Source organism: Gallus gallus, chromosome 28 (genome assembly GCF_016699485.2).
Source record: "Gallus gallus isolate bGalGal1 chromosome 28, bGalGal1.mat.broiler.GRCg7b, whole genome shotgun sequence".
Taxonomy (NCBI): domain Eukaryota; kingdom Metazoa; phylum Chordata; class Aves; order Galliformes; family Phasianidae; genus Gallus; species Gallus gallus.
This window is the reverse complement of record NC_052559.1, coordinates 1,225,270-1,245,321: the sequence shown is the minus strand read 5'-3', so window position 1 is coordinate 1,245,321 and position 20,052 is coordinate 1,225,270. Positions and strand designations below refer to the sequence as shown.

General features: G+C 57.2%; 1 protein-coding gene across 3 annotated transcripts; it reads left to right on the top strand.

The window, feature by feature from the left end:
- The first annotated feature begins 242 nt into the window (after positions 1-242).
- MARCH2 (membrane associated ring-CH-type finger 2) lies at positions 243-18,648 on the top strand. 3 transcript variants are annotated; one of them, XM_418182.6, is made up of 5 exons: positions 243-316; positions 5,167-5,372; positions 7,711-7,906; positions 14,976-15,185; positions 16,361-18,648. In XM_418182.6, exons 2-5 carry the CDS (start codon positions 5,197-5,199, stop codon positions 16,517-16,519), a joined length of 741 nt encoding a protein of 246 aa, XP_418182.2. In that variant the 5' UTR covers positions 243-316; positions 5,167-5,196; the 3' UTR covers positions 16,520-18,648. The 3 variants fall into 3 exon arrangements, with proteins under 3 accessions (XP_418182.2, XP_046760574.1, XP_046760575.1); XM_046904618.1 differs by having other exon boundaries at positions 293-1,737; XM_046904619.1 differs by lacking the exon at positions 243-316 and adding an exon at positions 4,593-5,080.
- The last annotated feature ends 1,404 nt before the right edge of the window (positions 18,649-20,052 follow it).

The following is a 20,052-nucleotide window of genomic DNA, read 5'->3' as shown; positions in this document are numbered from 1 at the left end:
CCCCGCGGCGTGGCCGGGCGGGGGGGGCGGGGCGTCCGTGCCCTTGGGCGAGTGGGCGGGGCGCGGCCCCTCAGTCGAGCCGCTATTGGTCAGCGCCTGTTGCCAGCGTGGTCGCGTTGCGACGCCGGCGGAGCTTCCGCGCGGCCAATTGGGCGACAGGGTCGTGACGTCATCGGGACGCCGCTCGGGGATTGGTTGGCGGCCGGCGGTGCCCCCGGGTGGGCGGGCGGGCTGCGGGGGGCGGTGCCCGACGGGCGCAGGACCGGCGATGGGGCGGCGCGCCGCGCGCTGAGGGGCCGCGGGGCCGGGACTGCAGGTACGGCGGTTCGGGGAGGGCGGGCGGCGTCCGCGGGGCCGGGAGGGCCGCTCTCCGGCGCAGGGAAGGCTTCCCCGTCGGCAGACCCCGATTCCCCGTTCCTCCCGGGGGTCCCGGCCTGGCAGCGGGCCCCGCGGGGCGTCCCGGGGCCTTCGGGACGCGTTTTGTGGGCGCCTCCGCCGCGGGCGGCGTTGGAGGCCGAAGCCGCGGTGTGGGATGGCCGCGCGTTGGGATCGTCCCGCGGCCCCGGGCGTGGCGCACCCAAAGCGTGGGGCGGTGCGGCGGCGGAGCCTCACGGTGTGCGCCGGGATACCGCTCCGTCCCGCCGCCCCGCGCAGCGCGATGCGGGCAGGGATGCGGTTGGCAGCTCCGTGCTGCGGGTGGCAGCTCCGCGCTGCCGGCCCTCAGCGCTGCCCCCCTCCCAGCCGCCGTTCGTCCCCGTGCTTCTCCTCGGGCTGCCGCTCCCGGCGCTTTCTCATCCCCCGGACCTTTCGGGCTCTCCTCTCGGCGGCCCCTCCCGTAGGGCAGCGGGCGGTCCCCGGTCCCGGCCGTGCTGGCGCTTCACCGTGAGCTGCGGGGCCGGGTTGGCCGATCCCTTTGTCACATGCCCCGTTTTTTGCTGCGGAATCGCGCTGAAGCGGCAGCAGGGATCGCTCCGTGCTGAGCACCGAGGAGACCGAGCAGTAAAACAGACGTGTTGTCAACAGCTTCCAATGGTTCTTCCCATCGCGGGGCTGGAAGAGGGGCTTTCCCGTCCCAGGTTGTTGCTGCAGGCCTGGATCGAGTAAAGGCAGAACGCAGGTGTTGCCCTGGGAGGGAGCTGCAGAGATTCATTGCATAGCATGGCCAAAATCAAGCCCAGTGCCTCCACCAGCCGGGAACTGGGTGGGCAGAGGCTGGATGTGGGTCTGAGCTGCTGTTAGTCGTGAGGGGCTGCTGTGTGTCCTCACTGCCTGAGCTCCCAGTGCTGAGATACAGAGGGTAATGTAAATGGAGCAGCTGTTTTTCTCTCTGTTGTTTAAACTATCTTGGCTTCTGACTCTAAAAAACACAGAACTTTTTTTTATTGGAAGCCAAGGGGAGGATCCGGGCACCCCGAACTGTAAACCACAGCGTGAGTTTATTTTCCCCCTCCTTCACTTTGACTCAGTTTGGGATGTTTGGAGTTTCCATTTTCTAAGCTTGGAGCCGCCGTTCTCTCAGTGGTGATGGACTGAAGGGAACGGTTTCCTCCTGCTGCCAAAGAGGGACGAGGAGCAGCAGTGCTTTGGTGAGAGCACTGAGCAAGTGAAAGCCGGTGTCTGCGAGGAGGGCAGTGCAGGAAGCTCTCGGCTTTGGCACTTCCTGCTCTCGGAAGTTTTGATGGCTTCAGTTTTGGTGCAAGGAAAAGCTGCTTGGGTTTGCTGTCAGCAGTTTGCAAGGTATGCTACGATCTGGATGGTTTTCCAGTTCATTTCCTCGCCGTTTTCTTTGTACTTCCCTGCAGACAGATCAGTCGAGGCTTGTGTCTCCAGACATGCAAGCTAAGCAAAACAATGCAGGCTTAAGTGGGGGAGAAGGACGCTGAGATTTTGGGATCAGCTGTGGAGTTTGGGATTTCTTCTTCTTTTTTGTTTTTTTCCCCTTTTCCCTTTTCTGATGGAGTGCCCAGAGCTGGCAAATCCATTTGTTTGGAGTTGCACTGAAGCTGCCTGGGAGGTGCTGAGCATTGGTGTTACTGCAGATGCTGCCTCTCATGGAAGGAGAGCTCTCAGGATAGGAGCAGTGCATTGCTGCATTGCTGCTGCTGTTGTTTGCTGGAGGTCCCAGGAGTACAGGGAAATGGGAAGCCAGGAAGCTGCAGCACGGCTGGGTGCAGTGCTGCTGAGCAGAGCAGTGCTGGTTTCCCTTCCAAAAAGTGCAAGTGATGCTTTGGGATGTGATAGCTGTGCGTTCTTCACTGTGCTTCGTGATTTAGGTACGGCTGTCAAGCCTTGCTGAAGCTTCTTTCTTTCTCTGCGGAATCAGAGTAGTAATAGGACGCGTGGGGAGCTGAGCACGGGGTCTGTATGGCTGTGGTATGGAGTGAATCACACTGCTGTGCACCCCTCAAAAACGGGCATCCGTTGAGTGCTCCGAAGAGGAGGAGGTGTTTCTCATCTCCCAGCTGCGTGTCAGCTGTCTCCTCGTGACATCTGTTATGGAAATGGCCTGCTTGGGGTTGGGGAGACCCTCTGCAGCACCTCTGTTGTTGCAAGTGCGGACCACACACTGCAGGGGAGGTCCTGCGGGGTGACTCCTGGGGGCTGAGTGACAGGATAACACAGAAACATGTGCTTTCTCAAACAGCAGAACAGTGCTGCTGCCTTCAGCCCTCAGCAGAGAGTACGTTTGGACAAACAGAACTGAAAAGAGATAAAGCCCCGCAGCAGCTTGGCTTGTTGTTGTTGTTTGCTTTGAGTTCTGTCTGTTTGCTTCCATAGATCAAACCAGCTCTGCAACCTTTGTAAAGCAGGAGTGCTTTGGGCTGCTCCTCTCGTCCCATGCTTGGTGGCAGCTGGGAAAGCCTCTCGCTTTGCTGGTGATCATGCGATTAGAAAGCATGGTGTCTGCAATCCAAGTGGGTTAGAACAGGTTTGGGAACGTGAGAGGTGGGAAGATTGTTTCTGGGGTTTGGTGTAAGCTTGCACGAGCAGCAGCTGGGTGTGGCAATCCCTCTGACCGTGGTCCTCTTCTTGCTGTAGTCACTCCTGTGTTGTTCTGGCCTCCATGCTGGGTGTTTGCCTGGCCTCTGTGCTTCCCCCAGCTGGGAGAAATAACTCCTACAGCCTGCAGAGTGCAAACATGCAGAACACCGGTGGGGACCCTCCAGCTCCTCAGCATTTCCTCCTTCCTGCTGCACGCATCTTCTGGATGGAGAGCAGCATGGCCTTGGTCTCCGTGCTCTTGAGCTGTGCAGTCGTTCCAGGGAGTTTGGAAAGTCCTTCTGCCCTCTGGATGATGGCAGTGGGGCTGTGCTTTGTGCTGCAGTGCTGGAAGGCTTCAGGGAGGACGTTATGCTGGAGCAGGGTGCTCGCTGTCTTACTGCACGTGTTGGAGCTGTGCAGCCCTGCTGCGCAGCTCGCTTTCCTGAACCAACTTTCCACCAACAATGTTTGTTTTCCCTTCAGTTTGAGCAATCTCTGCGAGCTCAGCTGTTTGCATGCTGGGTCTGCTCGATGCGAGGAGGCGGATCCGTCCCTGACCCGCTCCCATGGTGAGGTGGGCTTTGGATCCACCAAACTGCCAGCAGTTGTGTGTGAGCCAGGAAAGGCCTGGCCTGGCTGCACACCCCGCTCGTGTCCGCTGGGTACGGAGCTGGAAGCAGAGAGCACTGCAGATGTTATCTTTGGATTTCGGTTCCTTCTCCATGAGCTGCGTCGCTGCTTTGCCTTCGTGCTCCCCGAGTGATGTGAGTCAGTTACATAGTAAAGTGGTGACTTCAGGCTCCACCCTGGGATGGACTCCGGTGTGGAGATGCCAAATAAGTTGTAACTGAAAGCCGTGCGTTTCCTGCTGGGCTGAGGGTGGCGGATCCCATCCAGGCCCACGTGTGGCTGTTGGGGTCCGTTGGATGTGCAGCACCATGAGCCCACGAGGGACACGAGAGTGGCTTTATTCCAGTGCACAAAATGGACCTTTTTATCCTCTGGGCTTAAAAATAAACAAGGTTTTGGCTAACCAAATGGAACCGACCTCTTTATTAAAAGCATACATTTCCCCATGTCTGCCTCAGAGAGAGGCCTTTAAAATGGGGAGAGCTCCTTAGCGCACAGAGCAGCTGACTGAAGTCATTCCAATAGCGTTTATCATCTTTTTGCTCTGTAGATCTGGACAGCTTGTAGCTTTGCTTTATTCTCAGTGGAGAGCAGGGAGAGAAGCAGCAGAGCCCTGTGTGCTCTGCTCAGGTGGATGGAGCAGTTGGGGTCAGGGCGGTGCTCGTTTTGGAGTTGATGGGAAGATTCCTGTTGGTTTGCTTGGTTGATTCCTGAACCCACCATGAGCTGAAGCCTATTCCAAATGCAGGGGGAAGGTCTGCAGATTGGCGGAGGTGGAACAGTGCTGTGCTTACCCAGATTGTGGCTTGCAGGGCTCCAGCAGCTGTTGGTTTTGGATACCTTTCGTGTGACCCCATGGAGGAGCAACACAGCCATTCGTGCAGCAGGAAGCCCTCCTGGGTGCATGGGGCTCTGCTCACAGCTCTGCTCCTGTCAGCTCTGCTCTGTCCCTGCGCCTCCTCCCGGTTCCTGCGCTCCCCGTGCTCTCTTTCGGGGTGAATCAGAGGTGCCAGCAGTGTGTCTGCCTGCTCCGGGCTGCTCTACGGGCTGCTGCACAAACCGTGCTTGGCCTGGAGTGCTGGAAGGGGAAGGAGTGCAGCCGCCCTGCTGCCCTCCTGGTGCTGTGCAGAAATACAGTTTGAGAGTCAGAGGTGGCAGAGGGGGGCAGCTTTTGGGGTCGGAAAGCGCTGGGGTGCAGGTGGAGAGAGCTGAGTTGCACGGCAGCGAGTGCTGTGTGTGTGGTGAAACGTTGCAGCCTGCACAGAGGGTTTGGATGCGTGTTTTTGGGTCAGTCCCAGTGCTCTCACTGCCCCCACGTCGGGTGCTTCGGTTTGGAAGCGTCCATCAGGCTGAAGGCTGAGTGCTGGCAGTTCTCCCCACGGTGAAGGGGGACAGTGCAACAGAGGCTCGTGGAGATGGAAGTCAGTGGGGGTGAAGGAGGAGCAAAGCGCACTGCTGGCACCTGGGGGTGAGGCGAGGGCGCACGGGGAGGGCGCACGGGGAGGGCTGGGGGTCCTGCGCTGCTGGGTGCTCACCGCCCTCCCCATCCTGCAGGTCCCCGCGGCAGAGGGGTGCGGAGCTGCGATGACGACGGGCGACTGCTGCCACCTGCCCGGCTCTCTGTGCGACTGCCCGGGCAGCGCCGCGCTCTCCAAGTCGGTGGAGGATTCGGACCTCGGGAGGCCGCAGTACATCACCCAGGTCACCGCCAAGAACGGCCGCCTGCTCTCCACCGTCATCAAGGCGCTGGGCGCGCAGAGGTGAGGCTGGTGCTGCTCGTCTGTTTTAGCCCCTTTTTCGTGGCTCTAAAGGGAAGGGGGGAGGGAGGGGGTCACTGGGAGGTGGTATTGGGGTGATTTTCCCAGCCCCTGCATGGGGTCCTGCATGTGCCAGGTGTGTCAGACAGGGCACCGTGTCCTGGCCCAAAGCCCCGTGTGTGCTCAGCTGTGCAGCAGAGGCAGAGCTCCGTGCTGGCATGCTGTGCACAGGTGCTTTGAGGGCTGCACTGCAGCAAAGCCCCTCTCCCAGGTTGGGCTCAGAGTGAAGCCCAGCGTCGGTTCTACAGCCTGAGGACAGGAAGTGTGTGCTGCAGGATGCGCTGCCCGGCTGCTGCTGGATGGGACACGTGTTGCCTTGCTTGGACTCCTCTTGCCACACTTCTCATTGTGTATTTTGAGCAGCTTCTGCAACAGAGGACGCTTCGCAGCATCACTCAGCCCAGGCAGTACCAGCAGTCCCAGCTTGTGTCCCACTCCTACCCCAACCACAGTGTGACTGCATGAGCAGCCTGGGGTCACTGCACTGCTGGGACTGTTTGGGGGTGAACTCCTCCCCCTCCAGATAGGAAGGAAGGAAAACAGAGGCTGATAAGAAGGTTGTTTTTTTTTTTTCCTCTCACACTGTCAGCAAATTTTTTCCTTCTGGATTGTTTATGGGTAGCCAAGGTTATATTAACGCTCTGGAAATATGAGACTCCTCAAACAGGAAGAGAAGGGATGAAATGTCTTACAGATGCTTATATTAGGAAAGAACAGATGTGTGAGAGCTCTTAGGGCCTGGGTTTTTTTTGGTCTGCACTGAGGCCCTGAGAGTGCACTCCGGTTTTGTTGCTCTGATGCTGCACTGATGGTTAAAGAACTGTTGCTGAGCTTCACAGCAGTGCCAGGGAATCTCCAGGCAGATCTCATGAATCTGATTGTGCTGAAACCTGCTCACTGCAGAGCTGAGAGTGGCACATCTTCAGCAAAAGGCTTCCTTCTGCTTTCCTGAGCCAAAGAGTGCTTTCCTGCTGGCTCACCTCAGCCCTTCGTGTCCCACCAGTGCTTTTTTCCACCTCCTTTTCTGTGCATTGTGAATTGCTGTGTCTGTTCCAGAGGGTCGTGTTCTTGCTTTGGGTCATGCAAATGAATGCAAATAGTGCTGCTGCTTTTGAAGGCTGCAGATTGCTCGTCCTGCCTCTGCTCTGTTGGAATCCCACACAGGTCAGAATGGGAGTCAGGTATGAGCGATGAGATGAGGTGAGACAGCTGCTGCCCTGTCAGCAGTGTGGGCACAAAGGCTGCTGGAGCTCATCCTGATTTCCTGAGGGTATGGAATGGGGCCTTCCAACTAAAGGTGTTCCTTTCTCACCCTGCTTCCCAAACCTGTGCAGCTATGGATGCGAGAGAAAGGTGTTGCATCACAGAGATGGCTGCTTGGGAGCTAGGAGAGAGGAGGCACCAGTGAGTGACTTGCTTTTGTGGTTCAGGAAGGGTAGAGCTGGAGTGGGCATCTCCTGTTTTTGTTCCTAGGTGGTCTCAATGGGGGTCGGGTGCTGAGGGGCAGCACAGAGCTGCTCAGACCAGCAGAATTCTGTGGCTGCAGCCCTTGGAGGTTTCTCAGGGAGCCCTTATGGGGCTGGCAGATGTGTGGGGCTTCCAGTGCACCTGTGCTTTGCAGGCCAGCTGGGATGCCCTTGGGCCTAGAATGACACCAGGTGCCTGATGTTAGGAGCTGAACCTTGCTGGAAGAGCCCGCAGTGATTGATTCAGTGTGGAATGATGCGAGTGAAGAGCACTCACCCTGGCTTGACATCGTGGTGGGTTCAGAGGAAGGAGATCACAGCTGTGTGGCAGCAATGTGTGAGCTCCAGCAGTCACCAAAAAGTTAATGCAGTGCTGGGATTTAGGAAGCAATGAAGGGCAGAACAGAGCACAGGCACTGCAAAAATGCTGGAGCTGCACGGCTCCGATGGCTGCAGCTCTGATGGGATGGTCAGAAATGCAAAAGGTGCTGGAGGGGCAGGGAAAGTGATTGGAGAGGTTCTCTCTGAGGTGTGGCCAGATAGAGCAGGGCTCTGCTGCTCATGGAGAAGTGGCTGAGCAGGGTTTGGCAGGTCTGTAAGCATGGGGGGGTGCAGAAAGCACTGTGCTGTTGGATGGCCCACCACTGGCCCTGTAGGGCATCTCTGGTGCCCTGAGGTTCCAGGAGAGCGGATCTCAGGCTCAGTTAAGAGATTTGGGTCTATAATTGAACCTTGTAGCTGACGGGGGGGTGAGAAGTTCCCTGGCCTGCCTGTCTGACCGTGATTTCCTTCTGTTTGTCTGTCTGCCTCTGTAGTGATGGTCCCATCTGTCGAATCTGTCACGAAGGTGGAAATGGGGAGGGACTGCTTTCCCCGTGTGACTGCACAGGAACTCTGGGCACCGTGCACAAGAGCTGCCTGGAAAAATGGTTGTCCTCCTCCAACACAAGTTACTGTGAGCTCTGCCACACAGAATTTGTTGTAGAGAGAAGACCGAGGCCTTTGACAGAGGTACCACTTTCTTCCTGCTTTGCTTTTCTGACCGGTGTGCCCCGTGTCTGTGTGCTTCGTGCTGTGTCCCCCTCCTCGCAGTACCCAGCCAGTCACACAGGGCGGTTTGTGTAGGAAACCAAAGCTCTCATTGGGCCCAGTGATGTCGTTCTGATGGTGCAGGAGCAGCATTTGGGGCAGCCCCTGCCTGCAACCCCCCCCACAACCTTGGCAACCGTTGCACTTATAGGCAAACCTCAGCCCTCAGCAACCAAACACGGGGGTTACCACACTTCAGCCAGAGATGCACAGCTTTCAGGAATGCAATTCTTGCTTTTTCCTGTTGGTTTTCGTCTTACCTCACAGTGTTACATCAGTGCCTGTGACTTCCTTGTGTTCTGCTCTGGAAAGGGAGAGGTGGTGGCTGCTGGTGCTACTGGTAAAGGACTTGTCCTCCATCGAGGAGCGCTGATGTGTGCTTGGAGGTGTTGATGTCAGGCTCCTTCCTGCTGACCTGGGGGCTCAGCAGCCCATGGCTGCTCCACAGGGGGTGGGGGTCCCCCTCTGGGCGTTGCCATGGGGGTACTGGGCTCCTGTGCTTCCCCTGCCCAGGTGCTCTGCTATGCTCACCCTTCAGGCTTCCTTTTGCCCCAGGGTTTATATCAGCTGCCTGCAGTGAAGCCCTCTATATGTGAGGGATGAGGGCAGCGTGGCCAGGCTGTTTTCTGTCCTTGAAACTCAGGCGTAGATCCCCAGGGATCAGTGGCACTGCTGCCCAGAGCTGTGGGTGCCCCATCCCTGGAGGTGTCCTGGGCCATGGATGGGTGCTGGGCAGGCTGAGCTGGGGGCACGCAGCCCATGGCAGGGTTTGGGTGTCAGTAATCTTCAAGGTCCCTCCCAGTAGAGGAGGTTTAGGAGGTTCCTCCTAAAGAGGAATGAGTGAATCGATGACTTCCAGCACCTGAGGCTGCAAAGGGGTTCCGTTTAGAAGAGAGTTGGAGCTGCCTGAACAGGCTGAAGCTGGGCAGGTGGCACTGATAGCAGCTGGCATTTCTGGCAGCACTGTGTGGGAAGGTGGCACAGCACGCCCAGGGAAGCTCTGGGTTTGTAACTGTGCTGCTCAGAGCCCACTCTGTGGTTCCCCCACCTCCATCAGTTGGATTTAAACCAAGGCACAGCTGCATGTTGCTTTGGCTGCCTGTACTCCCATTCCTATCAGTTCCTGGGGGGCAATAGCAGTGCCCTCCTCCCTGCTGCCCTGCTCTCCTTCTATCTCCACTGCAGCCCAAGGAGGAGCCCGGGGGGGGGGAGAGTCCCATGGCTGGAGCAGCGCTCAGTCTGTGTTTTGCCAAACTTAGGTTCCACTTTAATGATGACTGCTTAATTTACAGCCCACTGTCGCTGCCTGGATGGCCGCAGCCAGAGGTGACTTCAGAGCACTGTCTTTAGAAAAGCAATTTGCCGGAGGGCATTACGTCAGCAATTGGTGCTCTCTGAATCTTATCTCTTCTCTCCCAGCTGCTGAAATGTAGAAAATCCTCTCTGACCAAAAAACTTTCAGCTGGCTGTTTCAGAGGTTGCAAACATTCCAGCCCAGATACAGCCATGCCCTCAGCAGAGCCCTTCTGAGAGAGCCGATAGCACCCAGCAGCTCGCCAGCACTTCCCACTCTTACCCTCTATCTGCCCTCTGCTGTAATCTCATCCCCACACCAGATTGGGCTGAAACTTCACCAGCTGCTTTTGGGAACTTTCAGCCCCGACGTGTTGGTGCATTTCTCAGAATAGGGCCGGGGATGGAGGCTTCTTCGTCATGGGGGGATGACGCGGTTCCCCATTGCCTTATCTCTGCTCCTGTCCTTCCCTGGGGGGGGGATGGGGGTGTTTTGGAACTTGTGGGGAAGTGATGCTCGCGTGTGACTGTGCCAGATCACAGCTGTGGTGAAAATCCACTGTTTGCCCCATCAAACTGGAGACACGTTAGGGAGGAGCAGCTCTGCCATCCCCTGAGAGCTGCAGCCCTGGCACTGTGGGAGTGATTTGAACCCACAGCCACAGAGCACTCACAGAATCACACAATGGCCCGGGTTGGAAGGGGCCTCAGGGATCACGAAGCTCCAACCCCAGACCACAGGCAGGGCCACCAACCTCCACATTAATTCCAGCCCAGGCTGCCCAGGGCCCCATCCAACCTGGCCTTGAACACCTCCAGGGATGGACGGGGCATCCACAGCCTCTCTGGGCAGCTGTTCAGCACCTCACCGCTCTCATAAGAAAGAACTTCCCCCTGACATCCAACCTCAGTCTGCCCTCCCTCAACTTCAAACCATTTCCCCTTGTCCTGCTATTATCTCCCCTCTCAAAGAGTTGACTCCCCTCCTGTTTGTGGGCTCCCTTTAGGTCCTGGAAGGCTGCAATGAGGTCACCCCGCAGCCTTCTTTTCACTAGGCTGAACAAGCCCAGCTCCCTCAGCCTGTCTTTGTAGGAGATCAGAGGGCTGCAGCACCTCATCTTTGTGGCCTCCTCTGGACCCTCTCCAACAGCTCTGTGTCTAAATTGTGTTGGGGGCTCCAGACCTGGACACAGTACTGCAGATGGGGCCTCACAAGAGCAGAGTAGAGAGGGACAATCACCGCCCTGTCCCTGCTGGCCACCCTCTTCTGGTAGAGCCCAGGACACCATTTGCTTTCCAAGCTGCAGGAGCACACTGCCGGCTCATGTGAAGATTTTCCTCCATTAGGACCCCCATGTCCTTCTCTGCAGGGCTGCTCTCAAGGACTGCTCATTCCAGTCTGGGATTCCTCCAGCCCAAGTGTAAAACCTTGCACGTTGTTGTGTTGAACCTTGTTAGGTTCACCTGGGCCCGCCTTTCAGGTCTGTTGAGGTCCAATGGCATCCCTTCCTTCCACTGTGTAAGCTGCAGCACTCGCTTGGTGTCATCAGCAAACTTGCTGAGGGTGCACTCAGTTCCATCATCAGTCCTTCCCCACAGCCTGCTGCATCATCCCTGCATGGAGCAAACCTTCCTTTGGAGTCTGCTGCATTCCTGCATGGAGCAAACCTTCCCCAGAGCCCGCTGCATCCCAACCAGTTCCCAAATCCCTGCCATGGCACACGTTGTTCTCTGTTGTGGCTGATGCTGAGGCAGGGAGCTGAAGGTGCAGGGAAGGGGATGCTCCCAGGTTGCCAAGCAAGTGCAACCTCCTTCACCTGCCAAAGAGTTGGGAAGTCAGAATAGGGTTGTGAGGAATGACGACGAGTAATGGAGGCAGGCAGCAGGGGACTTGCTTATTTCAAACAACGTCAGACACACAGAAAACGTGTGGTTACTGCTCAGGGGTGATCTCCAGAAGATGCCTGCATCTCTGCTGTCCTGAGCAGTGCAGGAGCAGTGCAGCCTCACAGCTTTCCCCAGGCTGGGGCTGCTCACGTGGCTGTCAGGCAGGGCTGGCTGGGTCTGCTTTGTCCTCCTTAAATGTGCCTCACCCACATCTTGTTGGTTGGAGTCCTCCTGTCCCTGTCCTTGTGCAGAGTGCTTCCTGCTGTGTGTGTGCTGCAGCCCAGGAGCACGCTGTGGTTTTGCTCCCGCTGTTTCTGTGTGTTTTATTACGCAGCGATTGTTTTGCCTATGGAAATGAACTTCTGCTTTGGGGCAGCTGTGGCTGCACCCCGTCCAGTTCAGAGAAGTGAGCTGTGCTGTGCGCTCACCCCACCCTTCCTCGGACCTTATCTCCCTGGCAGATGGGCTGTTTGCTTTGCTTTCCTCGAACTCTCCTCCCTGTACCACTCTCCATCCCCTGTGTGCTCCTCTCAGCCTTGCCCCAGCTCCCCACTCTGATCTCTCCCAGTGTGAGCTCCTATCCTGGCCCTGCACCCAGCAAAACCAAACCCCTCCTGGCTTCCGCTGAGCCCAGTTCTGCTCTCGTGTTTCCCTTTATCTCTGTCTGGAGGCAAAGCTCAGGATGTTCATAACCCACGGTGCTGGGCGCTGCTGGGACAGCTGCTCATGGGTCAGTGCTGGGGTGCAATGTGCTGCTCCCCATAAGGGCTGGGCTGTGTGGGACGCCTCTCTATGGCACCGAGCTCTGCTTTTGGCTCTCAGAACAGCTGCTGGTATCCAAGAGCCTCCCTCTGCACACCCTGCTCCTGCTGCCTCCATCCCCCGAGGGCTCAGCTGCCGTGGGCCCCACATCACCCCACAATCAGACCTCTCATCCCACAGCCCTGCAGGTCCCGTGGGGAGGATCATCTGGGAAGGCCCCGGGGCTGTGCTGGAGGACAAAAATACATCTCGCCTCCTGCAGAGAGGTTGTTGTCCCCAGTCTGGGAGTTGGGTCACAGCTCCTCCTCTCCTTTTAGGCACTCTCATTTGCAGCATGGAAGCAATTGTTTTTGGACTCGGGCTGGAAGAAGATCACATTGCCCTTTTGTTGCTTTCCCATGTTTACGTGACGGTTTTCCCTACAAAAATTGTTTAATCTGACCACTTTTTGGACAGTTTACAAGGTTTGTTTTAAGTCCCATGTGCATTAGTCTGCTGCTGTGCCAGTAACCCCGCGCCCTCGGGGTGGCTCATTGTATTCCTTTTTTACTGTGTCAGTGCATCTCGGCAATGTAAATCAACTACTTCAAAAGGAAATTAATTTGCTTCCTGCCTTTACATGTTTGGCTCCCATCTCTGGGAGGATGGGGGACTTTCAAAGGTTACAAGGAGTCTAAATAGAACAAGATGCGACAGAATACCAGTTTGCCTTCAGGTTCTTATTGTATTGGGGTCAAAAGTGACCCGTGATGTCCTCGTATCCAAAGACAGGATGCTGCAGGACTGCTGCTGGAGGGCTGCTGGGCCAGGTCAAATAGATCACACAAGTGCTGCGTGCCCCAGGCATGTGCAGGGCTGAAGCTGGGAATGCCAAGAGGGTGGCTGGGGTTGGGATGGCTGGGATTTGGGGTTGGGATGGCTGAGGTTTGGGATGGCTAGGGTTTGGGGTTAGGACAGCCTTGGTTTGGGGTTGGGACAGCAAGGATTTGAGGTTGGGATATCTGGGGTTCAGGATGACTAGGGTTTGGGATTGAGATGGCTAGGGTTTGGGGTTGGGATGGCTGGGATTTGGAGTTCAGATGTCTGGGGTTAGGATGGCTAGGGGTTGGGATGACTGGGGTTTGGGATAGCGAGGGTTTGGGGTTGGGATGGCTATGGTTTGGGGTTCAGATGGCTCAGGTTTGGGATTGAGATGGCTAGGGTTAGGATGACTAGGGTTTGAGGTTGGGATGGCTAGGGTCTGGGGTTCAGGTGGCTGGGGTTGGGACAGCCGTGGTTTGAGATTCAGATGGCAGGGTTTAGGATGGCTAGGGTTTGGGGTTGGGGTGGCTGGAGTTGGGGGTTTGGATGGCTGAGGTTGGGTCTTATGAGGGCTGGGGTTCAGAATGGTTAGGATTGGGGTGGCTGGGGTTGGGATGGCTGTGGAGTTGAGTTACTTGGGGTTCAGACAGCAGCACTGCCAGCACGCTGACGTAGGAGCAGCTATGCTGTGCAGCTGAGCCGCTGCCCGCCCTCGCTTCCTCTTAGGGCTGCTCAGGGCTGTGTGTGTGGTCCTTATCTTCCCCACGCAGCTCATCACCACTCGTCTCTGCGGAGCCACACAGAGGGTGACTTGCAGGTCTCCCTCCCTTCTCCTGGCCAAGCCACAGTTGTGGCCACTCTTAAGCTTCCTGCTGGCTGTCACGCCACCCAGCCGTGCTCAGAAGGGCTTTAAGAATGCCTTTAACTTGTTCTTTACACTGCAGCAGTGCTTGGTCCCCAGCTGTGCTCCTCGGCTCGCAGCCTGCCTAACTCTGTTTGGTCCCCATGTTGTTTCGACCAGCGCTGTTTTATTAACTCCTTGCATATCTTCTACACCCCGTCTGTGTCAGGGGAAGGGGCTTTGTGTGCACTGTCCCTTTAAATCCTCCCTTTTTGCAAATGGGTGCCCCAAAATTACCTGGCAGACCCGGAGCAGAGTGGTCAGGTGAGGGAACCTCACTGCTGGGTGTGGAGGTAACCTGGGAGCAGGAACTCCACGCAGCAAATACTCGGGCTGCAATCAGAGCTGCACCCCACAGGGGGCACCAGCTTTGGTTTTGGAGCAAAAGACCCCTTAAATTAGGGCAGTAGTCGTGGTGCAGGAAATGGGGAAGGATCCGGCAGCCCTACAGCCAGCAGCTGTACGAAGCTGGTGGTAAAATGCTCCGTAGCAGTGCTGGGTGTTGGTAGGAACCACAATGGCTTGCTGTTCTAAAAAAGGAAAGGAAAGGCTGAAAATAGCTTCATCCCAGGAAAATGGGAACAATTGCCGCTGTCAAGGTCTGGTGTCTGAAATGAACCCAAATTTGGAAGCAGGTCAGGGCTCGGGGAAGTAGTGCTGCTTTGGAGGTCTGCTGGGGGAAGCCTGCCTGCGGCAGGGCTGTGTTCCTTCTGCTACCTGCTGATTTGGGAAGTGCTTGCAGAGCCTCTCGGTAACACAGAGCAGCGTAGTAGCAACCCCGTGGTGGATCATTGGATGCATGGGAGCAGCAGGGCGAGCCTGAGATGGGCAGCGCTGACTCTGTCCCGGTCCATCCCAGGTGTATGGCTGTCTGCATGCCCTGCTGGTGGCACCGGGCGGCTGCTGGGCTCCTGCTGAGCCCCGGGGACAGCACCGTGCCCTGAGAGCCGTCCTCCCATGGAGCAGCCGTGCTCAGCTGGGCCTGGGGCTGCAGCTTTGCCTGAAGTCAGCAGTGAAGCTCTGAAGTACCGCTGCTGTCCAGGAGCGTTTCCAGAGCCCCACACCACCTGCAGAGCATTGGCTGTGCTGCCGCCGGTGCTCAGCCTGGGTTTACTTCCATCTCCCCCCCCCCACATTCCTCAGCTGCCTCTTCCCTTTCCCTCTGCGGTTGCTAAAATCAGCCCTGATGTGCCCAGCCCTGTCTTTGTGCCGGTTGACGCGAGCTGAGTGCTGGCAGCAGATACACACAGGCTGCAAGAGATGCACGGCAGCTCCGTGCAGCAGCAGCCCTGCTTTGCTGACACACTGCGTACTGCTCACCCCCCCCTCTCCCCCTCCATCCCGCAGTGGCTGAAGGATCCCGGTCCCCGCAATGAGAAGAGGACGCTGTTCTGCGACATGGTGTGTTTCCTATTCATCACTCCCCTGGCGGCGATCTCGGGCTGGCTGTGTCTCCGCGGAGCTCAGGACCATTTGCAGTTCAACAGCCGCCTGGAGGCCATCGGACTCATAGCACTGACTATAGCACTTTTTACAATCTACGTCCTTTGGACGCTGGTAAGTGCACAGGAGGGCTCTGCTCGCCGGGCTCCGTGGCGTTCGGAAGGGATGCTGCGTTGTGCCCCTCGGGAGGAAACTTCTCGACCATCCATTTAATTATCTTCAAATGGGAGCTGCCAAAGCTGGGCAGGAAAGCAGCAGTTCAGTGTGCAGCACGTCTGGCTGAGAGCCCCGGGCTGCAGCTGGACGGGGAACAGAGGGTTCCACACCTCCCGCTGCGTTCTTTCACATCCTGTGCCGGTTCTGTGGGCACTGCCCCACCACCCATCTCTCAGAATGGAGCTCCCCCGGGGTTTGGGCGTTCCTTGGAAGTCCCCGTGCAGATCCCAGTGCCGGGGGATGGAGCTGGTGCAGGGAACTGCTGCTGGGGGCTGCACGGGAGCTGTGAGCGTGGCTGCAGCTTCACTTCCATAGCAAGCCAAACTGACCTCGGGAAGCTGGAGAGGAGCTGCTTCCCTCTTCTGAGGGCTGTGGGAGGTCCCGAGGAAGCAGAGAAGTGTGTGTTGTGATGCAGTGAGCTCCAGCTGCTGTGGGTCTGCCACGCTTCCTTGCAGAGAGGGACACGAGGTGGAGCTCTTTGCTTAGTTTATTGTGAGAGGCTGCGAGTTGCATTTGCTTCTTGTTTTGAAAGCAAACAGCCTTATTCCCAGTTGGCCTTGCAGCAGGAGAAGGGTGGCATGCAGCCCATCACCTCAGCACTGCAGACCCTACAAAAAGTAGAGAACTGACTTTCTGTGTCAGAGCCACGGCGCGGGGAGCAGAAGGGAGGCAGAAAGCCCGAGTGATGGCGGGGTGCAGAGCAGTGGGGTGGTTCACAAAGGGCAGAGGGGATCTACGAAATGGGTCTGGCTGGATTCAGCCTCCCCTCGGCTGGCCCCGGGGGGAATGCCTCCCTTTGCACGGGTTGGAAGAGGCCCCAAAGCCCTCCCATCTCACCCCACCCCGGCTGTGGGCTGGGTGCCCCCCCAGCTCAGCCTGCCCAGGGCACACCCACGGGCTGCAGCACCCGCAGGGATGGGGCGCCCACCCTCCTCAAAGGTCGGGGAGCTGCGGTGCCCCGTCCCGTTGAGCCCAGTGCCGTGCCCCCAGGCTGAGGGGCGATGGGATGAGCAGAGCAGGTGGGCTGCCCGCACCCCTCCGCGTATGACCCATTGCTGTGCTGCTGCCCGCAGGTTTCGTTCCGCTACCATTGCCAGCTGTACTCGGAGTGGCGCAGGACCAACCAGAAGGTGCGCCTGATGCTCCCGGCCGCCCGCAGCCCCCACCCCGCGCCCCACTCCCTGCTGTCTGCCAAGCTGATGAAGAAGGCGGCGGATGAGACCACTGTCTGAGCAGCCCCTCCTCCAGGGTGAGCAAACGGGGCCGGATCTGAGCCTGCGGGGCTGTGGGAGCGCTCGGCCCACCCGGAGGGACTCCGTCCTTTGGCCAACACAGATCATGGGCATCTGTGACGTGGAGCAGCCCAAAGGAGCCGGCTGGCAGAGCAGGGGACACTTACCTATAGCACCATACGTGGAAAATCTCTCATATATATATATATATATATATCTATATATAATATTATTTTTTAATGGCCATGCATATTGTGTTTCAGTCCTTTATGTGTCGATGTTCTAAGCTTCAGTATAGAAGCTGGCAGCCTGATCTCATTCAGAGGTTAAATCTATGCCTTTTCTCCAAAGCGTACGGAGCACTTCTCGTCGGCCATCCTTGGGAGCCCCTCCTCCTTTGCACTAAATTGGTTTTGATAATATTGCAGCCACCTTTCCCGTTACTCTCTGGTCTTTTTTTGTGGAGTTTCTGTCCTTTCTAGAGAAAGTTGTGTGTTTTTAATAATTATTACAACCCCCGAAGGAGTTAAAATGACGTAAATGCTGAATGGAGACGTTTTGTATTGTAAAGTACTGTAATTTTGAGAATTTCAGAATGAGTTTCCAAACCTTTTCCTGTGCAGACACGCTCTCACGGGATGCTTTCCTTGCAGGTCCTGGCTCATCCCCAGGGCTCGGATGCGCTCAGCTCTTGGCACATCCCACAGAGGTCGATGGAGGGGCTGAGGGTGGGGAGCAACGGCTTAACCCCCCTCACCTTTCTCTTTCAGAGGCTCATAATGGAGCTTTCCCACCCCAAAAAGGGGAGAGCTGGAGTCTTTTTGCTGGTGTCCCCACACAGCCTCGAGGCCGGACCTCTCGCTGGCAGTCCCTCCGTGGGACATCTTGGCACATTCCGTGGCAGCAGCCGGAGGAGCCGCTGCTGTTTGGTTCAGCCCTGAAATCGCTGCCTGCCCGCTGTGTGTCCTCCAGCAAAATGATCCCCACGTCCCATCTCCAGGGCTGGCATTCCCCCTCCTCCCCCGTTCAGCTGTGTTTCCAGCACATCTGGCTCCCAAAGCCCTCTGTCTCGGTGGCCGTGCCGCCAGTGGCACTCCTTGCCCCTGCAGCCCCTCACCTCTGTGCCATCAATGCCTGTGTGCAGTGCTGTGCTCACAGACTGTGTCCCTCCTTTGCTGAGCCCGTGTGGGTCAGAGAGTGCCCTCCAAGATGGAGCCCTGTTGTTTCTTGGACACAAAGTGCCCCGTGCCATTCCTGCTGTTTTTCCTTTCGTGTCCCCTGCCCTTTGGCTCTTTCCCTCTGCCTGACCCTAGGCTTGAAGTCCCTGGTGGACATAAGGCAGCACCCTGCCTCTCCCAGCCCTGGGCTGTGCTCTGCATCTGCTTTATTTCTCTCCCATCCCAGGGCGATCCGTGCAGCACCTTGCAGCAACCCCTGCCCGCAGTGTGCAGGTCCTGGCAGTCTGCTGGCAGCACGAGGGTCTCATTCCTGCTCTCCCCATTCCTGCCTGCTGCCCCCCCCTCCGTGCAGGTTTGCAGTGGGGCCGTACAGCAGCGGTTCTGCTCCCTCAGAAGGGCTCAGCCCTCCCCTGGGTGCCACAGACCCTCCCCCCCGGGTGCTGCCTCCCTCCCAGCCCCTTCCCTCGGCTGTGAGTGCTGCACCACCACGCCGTGCCTTGTCCTGGGTACCTCCACTCAGCCCCTCCTGACAAACCACAACCTGGGCACTCGGTGCAGCCTGGCTGCCTCCCAGGATCTTGGTATTCCAATGCGTCCTGTTGTGGCAGTGCATAGGGGTGAGCACTCCCACACTGTGGAAGGACTCGAAGGAGGAAACCCACTGATGGTCCAAATACACAGCTGGGAAAGCCAGAAGTCCTCAGTTGGGGCGGATGGGGCTCTGTGCTGCTGCACTGCCGCAGCCCCACCTCTTCTTCATTGTCTTTATCGTGGTTGCCAATTATTGGAGCTGTTGCATGTGCCCCTGCGAAACCCAACAGTGACTCTTTGAGTCTTCTCCTCCTTCCCAGAGGAGACGCTCAGCTCATGGATGTGGGAAAGCAGTGTCTGACCCACTGTCGTGGGGGAAACGGGCTGTGCAATTCTGTAAATAAAAGTGAGACAAACTTGGGGCTGTGGCGTCGTTACTGGTGGGGATGGAGGGGTATGGGCTGGAGCTTCCATCACTGCACCCCCAGGCAAAGCAAAGCGGAGTGGCACACAGCAGGCTGTGGCTGTGTTTGGCACAGCGGGCTCAGGAAGAAAGAGGGTGAATGAAAAGTGGGAAGAAGGAATGCGGTTAAAGCTGGGAGATGACGTCCGTTTGGGAGAGAGGGTTGAGGTTCTGCGGTCCAAGCTTCTGCTTCTCTGGCTGAGACTGAAGAGCAAAGAGAAGAGTGGGAGAAAGCAGATCTTACCAATTCTTACAGATACCTGAAGGATTGGGGTCGAGTGGATGGCTCTTTTTGGTGGTGCCCAATGACAGGACAAGGGGCAATGGGCACCGACTGGAACATAGGAGGTCCCACCGGAACATTAGAAGGAATGATTTTACTTTGAGGTTGACAGACACTGACACAGGCTGCCCAGAGAGGTGGTGAGGTCTCCTTCTCTGGAGGTATTCGAAGCCCACCTGCATGTTTTCCTGTGCAACCTATTGTAGGGAATCTGCCTTAGCAGGGGTTTGGACGAGGTGGTCTGCATAGTCATGTGATTCTGTGATCTTGGAAAGAAATATTGACCTGCTGAAACAAGTAGGAAATTCTTATTGTAGAAAGACGTAAATAGTTATGGCTGGAATGAAAGTGTGCTTTTTCACAGGATTGCTCGTGGTTCTCATGTTAGCTGCCCCATCCATCAGGGTCCCAAAGCCATCGGGGGTCTCGGATACATTGAGGAGGTCCAGAAGCTGTCGGGGGGTCCTGGAGCTGTTGTGGGGGTGGGGAAGTTCAGAAGCTGACGGGGTTTCAGAGCTGTCAGGGTCCAGAAGTTGTCAGAGGGTTTCAAAGATATCATGGGGGGCATCCAGAAGCTGTCAGGGTTGCAGAGATGTTGGGGGTCTTGGAGTCTTGGATATGTCAGAGAGGTCCAGAAGCTGTTGTGTGGTGGGGGTGGGGTCCAGAAGCTGTTGGGGGTCTTGAAGCTGTTGGGGGGCTCCAGAAGCTGTCAGGGTTTCAGAGCTTTTGGGGTCCAGAAGCTGTCAGGGGGTCTTGAAGCCACTGGGTGGGGGGCATCCAGAAGCTGTCAGGGCTTTCGGAGCTGTAGGTGGGGCAAGAAGCATTTGGAGTTCCAGAGCTGGCAGGGGCCAGAACCTGTTGGGGGTCTCGGATACATTGGGGAGGTTCAGAAGCTGTTGAGGTTTCAGAGCCATTGGGATCCAGAAGCTGTCAGGGGGTCCCGGAGCTGTTGGGCTGTCCCAGCGCCCCAATTCCCTCCCAGCCCCACAGTCACTGCGGTACTGAAAGCAAAAGGCCCCAGAGGTGCAGCCCCCCCCCCCCTCCCGGCCCTGCAGCCAGGAGTTCAATCAAGAACCAC

What these genes read in the sequence shown, in the direction of transcription:
- MARCH2 (XM_418182.6), top strand. Translation starts at nt 5,197, where the DNA reads ATGACGACGGGCGACTGCTGCCACCTGCCCGGCTCTCTGTGCGACTGC. An exon ending in AAGGCGCTGGGCGCGCAGAG is followed by an intron (nt 5,373 to 7,710) that starts GTGAGGCTGGTG and finishes CTGCCTCTGTAG; the next exon opens with TGATGGTCCCATCTGTCGAA. An exon ending in TCTACGTCCTTTGGACGCTG is followed by an intron (nt 15,186 to 16,360) that starts GTAAGTGCACAG and finishes TGCTGCCCGCAG; the next exon opens with GTTTCGTTCCGCTACCATTG.